Here is a 4,679-nt window from a genome sequence, read left to right as displayed (position 1 = left end):
ACATGTCTTAGAAGAAAAATTTGTTGTTATTACATAGACAGTTCAATGTTGCAGGTTTGTCAGCTATAATGGTCATAGAGTACGAGTGAATAGTGCAAGACACGAGAATATAGTGTGAAATTGCAATTTCACACTCCTGTCATGTTTTATGTATATATATATATATATATATATATATATATATATATATATATATATATTCATGGTCTAGAATTAGCTTATAGCGTTGTAACATATTGCAATATACTGTAATATCAGCTTGACTGATTTTTTCATCAACTAAATATGTACATGTTTGTAGATGCTGATTGAGAATCGTCAGTACCTTCTTGATTTTTATTTCTTTGGCCTTTTTAGTTTCCTGGTTGTTAGACTGAATAATGCCAAGATATGATTATACTCATGTGCAGGATGCTGGTGAGATCTCATTACCAACAAAGTTGATGCACTGAAGGATACGAATATCTTCAACAGCAATACATCTTAGCTAAACAGATCCTACATCCCAAAAGATGAGCAATCACGATACTTCCAAAATACCACTCTCACGTTGAGGTTTTAAAAGCAGAGACTTTTCCAAGAGGGAGTTTCTCCAAAAATACATTGGATTTATTAGTTCCTCCAAACTAAAAAAAGCCGGCGGAGATGCTGCTGCTGTTACGTTTACATCGCTGTATTCTGCGGCAATAAGGATTTTGCGGGTTTGGAAATTTTCTGAATAAGTTTAAAGGGTTCCACTCGCTATTCTCGTATATATGTATATGTACATACATGTGTAAAACGTGTGTGCAGGTATGTATTTCAGTTATATTTCTTTGTATTTTCTTAATGTATGTGTATCTTCTGCTCCATGCATGTATGTATCTCATAGTTGTGGCTGATAACTGCCGAGTTACAGAGGAGGAGTAGGGGGTATAATTATTTACAATAGAAGGTGATTATGTTTGCAGTGAACCACCAATAAAACTGACCAACAACATATATATTCTACAGATATATCACTCCTTCCACAGATATACGATTAAACTGTTTGTTCGTACTTTCATCATCATCTTCTTCACTGGAACTCACTTCGGCTATGTCTTCCAGCTGTTTAAATGTTTCCAAACCAAAAGTAGTGAGGCCGTTGTTGCCAAACTCTGCTGACTTTGAAGACAACTTAGTAACCACTTTAATATCACTGCTGAAATTCATGGCATTCTCTTCACAGAGATGTAATGCTCTTTGAATATGAGGGGACGTTAAAAGATCCTTATTGAGAGACAAAGAAAATGTCATGTTTGAGGTGACAGGCAACTCGAATAAGACATATGAAGTCCTGTTTACCGCACACACAACTACCGATCGATGTTCTTGAATCTCCTTGAGTTTTAGAAAACCAGATGTTAATAAAAGACGTTTTTTGCCATAGACAAAGCATATCATAGGAGGAAGAACTTTCATGTTTAACAATTCTTTCACTTGTATTGAGAGTTTTTTCGGGTTTGTTGGATGCGTTAATATTTGAATAAAACTCCCTTCAGTATGAAACGGGAAGTAGACATTTCGTCCACTTGCATCTTTGCATTTGAGAACTAGACCATTATCTATTGACCTTGATGACCCTACGGAAGCAGACCTAACTACTGGTTTTGTTTTCAAACTACTACTTAACGATGAGTCTTCTTTCATACTGGAACTTAGCCTTTGCATGCTTTGGATTTTTCTTGCTGGTGACAATGGAGAAGATGTTCTAGATGATCCTTCTCTTTTAGATATCTGATTTATGTTTTCTCTAACATCGTATTCATTTGTTTGGTTTGAGTCAGCAAAATGCACTGTGGATTTCCGGTTTGCTGAAGGAACTTTCAAAATGGAAGGAGCGTGATGGCTATTCTGAAGATTTCCTTTTGAACTAAAAGACCATTTTTGAATTTCTTCAATTAGAAATATACTTCCTCTGGGGTACAATTTTGGACAGGATCCTGCATTTGATTGACTGAGGCTTCCAAGAGATGATGTCTTGCGAATACCTTGTATCGTGTGCAGGGTCAGGAATCCTTTGGCTTCGTGTGACACCAAAGACTCAATATTATCATAAGTGATTAGTTCGGTACTGTTTCCTAAGGTTACTGGCTGCACAAATAAACCTGCAAATAGAAATGGAAATAGTTTAGTTATTTTGCTATGTAATTTATTTAAATTCCACATTTTAAACTTTCACGCATTATATACATGCATACACACACAAATGCACACATAAATGCACACGTGCATTCATACGTGTACATATACACACATCATATATATGGGTGTGTGTATGTGTGTGTGTGAATGTGTATGTATGTATTATGTATGTATGATTGCACGTATGTATTTATGAATGTACGTACTAATGTATGTATATGTATGTATGCATGCATGTATGCATGTATGTATGTATGTATGCATGTATGTATGTATGAATGTATGTATGTATGTATGTATGTATGTATGTATGTACGCATGTATGTATGTATGTATGTATGCATGTATGTATGTATGAATGTATGTATGCATGTATGTATGCATGTATTATGCATGTATGTATGTACGTTTGTATGTGTGTATGCATGCATGTGTGGGTGGGTGCGTGCATGTATGCATGTATGTATGCATGTATGTAGTATGTCTGTATGCAAGCATGCATGTATGTATGCATGCGTACATGTATGTATGTATGTATGTATGTATGTATGATAGAATAAACTATGAACTGAAACCTTAGAAATGCAAAGCCAGATCTCTAGAATTATTGGATAAGATTTTTTTGAATCGCCCACACTCAGTTGGCATCAAAAACATCCTTTATACAAAAGTCAGATTTCATGAAGTGAGCGCGTGTGCGTGTGTGTATGTGTGAGTACGAGTGTGTGTCCGTGTTAAAAATTAATAATCGTTATTAGAAATAATTATGCTGAGAAGGAACAACTATCTAAATCAATGACTAATATCATTTTCATTATTCTGGCATACATGGTAGAATTCCTGACTTGTAGAGTCTAAGTTGTGGCGTGTGAATCACTATGAAGCTGTACAATATTGTACATCAGTTACTCCATGCTATCCATACAAAACATGAATGCTAAAGGCAGAAAATTCAACAAGATTAGAAAAGAATCTATTACTAAACATGGTATTAAGAGTTTCATTCATATTAATTACTTAAGAAAGAGCATAACAAGCTAACAAGATTTTTTTCAATCAGAATACAAACGGCAATTAATTATCAAGACAATGAATTAAAGTAAGAATAGACTAGTCAAAATAATACATTTGAAAGCACCTTTTGAATATTTATAAAATATACATTATATAAAATTACCATGAACAGACTTTAACAGCTGTACAAAAAAAATAAAATAAAATAAAACAGATATATCCTTTGAATGGACGATATTGACTTCAGAAAATTTCAGATGAAATGAGCCGAAAAGTGAATTTTATTAAACGTCATTGACTGGTGTTTTGGAATGACTGTACTAATTTGAATATCTAATAAAGATTGATAAAACATGCCAGAAATACATGTGGTGTAAGATCGTGATTCACGAATGAGGCAGACCAAAAGTATTTCAGTTGGAATAGTTAATTGGGAGCCGAGAACTCTGAGTTGTAGAAGTTACGCAGGATCGAGTTATATCGAAAGACTTGGCATTTCAGATCTGTCAGGCATATTTCATCATAGAAAAATAAATGTGAAAAATGTAATGATAGATAGATAGATAGATAGATAGATTAAAAGAAACAAAGACACACACATATACGCACATATATTTAACTCAGTTTATTGTTACGATCTGAATAACGAAAAAAAGTTTAGACAAGTAGTGGGAATAAAGAAAACATATAACCAATAACAGCAATTAATAAATACTAGTGGGACCCACGGAAATTCCACGGAATGGGAAAATATTAAGAGGCTTTACTTAAAAAAAGGGGGTGATTATCATTTTTATAGCATTCATAGTTTAGTTTTCTTTAAATATTCTTGCCGTTCGTCTACATTCATTTCCTCACGTCTCCGCCAGTGTTGTCTTTTTCTTCTGTATATTATATTTTCTCGCTATCTCTCAATCTCTAATCCGTGCTCTCTATATCTGCGCATCCTTTCTCGGGAAGCTTGCAACCGTGTTTTTGTGAAACCCGAGTTTAGGCTAAGTTAACTCTTATAAACAAATATCAATTTCTTAAGTTAGCAGACGATAAATAATTGCACTTATGCGTATGCGATGGTCGCTATAAAAAGAAAATAGTTCAATTAAAAAAATATATACTTTTCACTATCAACACCACCACCACTACCGCAATCTGCCTCTCTCTCTCTCTCTCTCTCTCTCTCTCTCTCTATATATATATATATATATATATATATATATATATATATATATATATATATATATATATATATATATATATATATTCTGTTTGTTTTCCTGTCTTGTTTTTTGTCCGCCACTACATTCCTCCATGGCTAGATTTAATTTGCGTATACAAATTTAATCTGCGATCCATGGGACGAGCCGTTTTAGCGATGCGTCCTGCCCAAGCTCGTCGAAACGCCGGTGTTAAAACGTGGGTGGCTGATGAAGGAGAATGTTCTCTATGTGGCTCGTGTGTTCTCGTCTACGTTTGTTTGCAATGTCCTGTACCCAGATATG

At 34.3% G+C, this 4,679-nt stretch overlaps 1 protein-coding gene across 4 annotated transcripts in view; it reads right to left on the bottom strand.

The window, feature by feature from the left end:
* Positions 1–810: 810 nt before the first annotated feature.
* Positions 811–4,679, bottom strand: part of LOC106869748 (uncharacterized) — a 66,035-nt gene continuing 62,166 nt past the window's right edge. For all 4 annotated transcript variants that reach the window (XM_089355496.1, XM_089355495.1, XM_014915638.3 and 1 more), the window contains one exon: positions 811–2,129. In XM_089355496.1, coding sequence (XP_089211622.1) covers positions 988–2,129 — 1,142 coding nt within the window. In that variant the 3' untranslated portion in view covers positions 811–987. The remainder of the gene's footprint in view (positions 2,130–4,679) is intronic.

This window comes from Octopus bimaculoides, chromosome 7, assembly GCF_046866305.1.
Source record: "Octopus bimaculoides isolate indiv1 chromosome 7, ASM4686630v1, whole genome shotgun sequence".
In the NCBI taxonomy this organism is placed as follows: domain Eukaryota; kingdom Metazoa; phylum Mollusca; class Cephalopoda; order Octopoda; family Octopodidae; genus Octopus; species Octopus bimaculoides.
The sequence above is the reverse complement of the archived record's forward strand: the minus strand, read 5'-3'. Positions and strand labels throughout refer to the sequence as shown.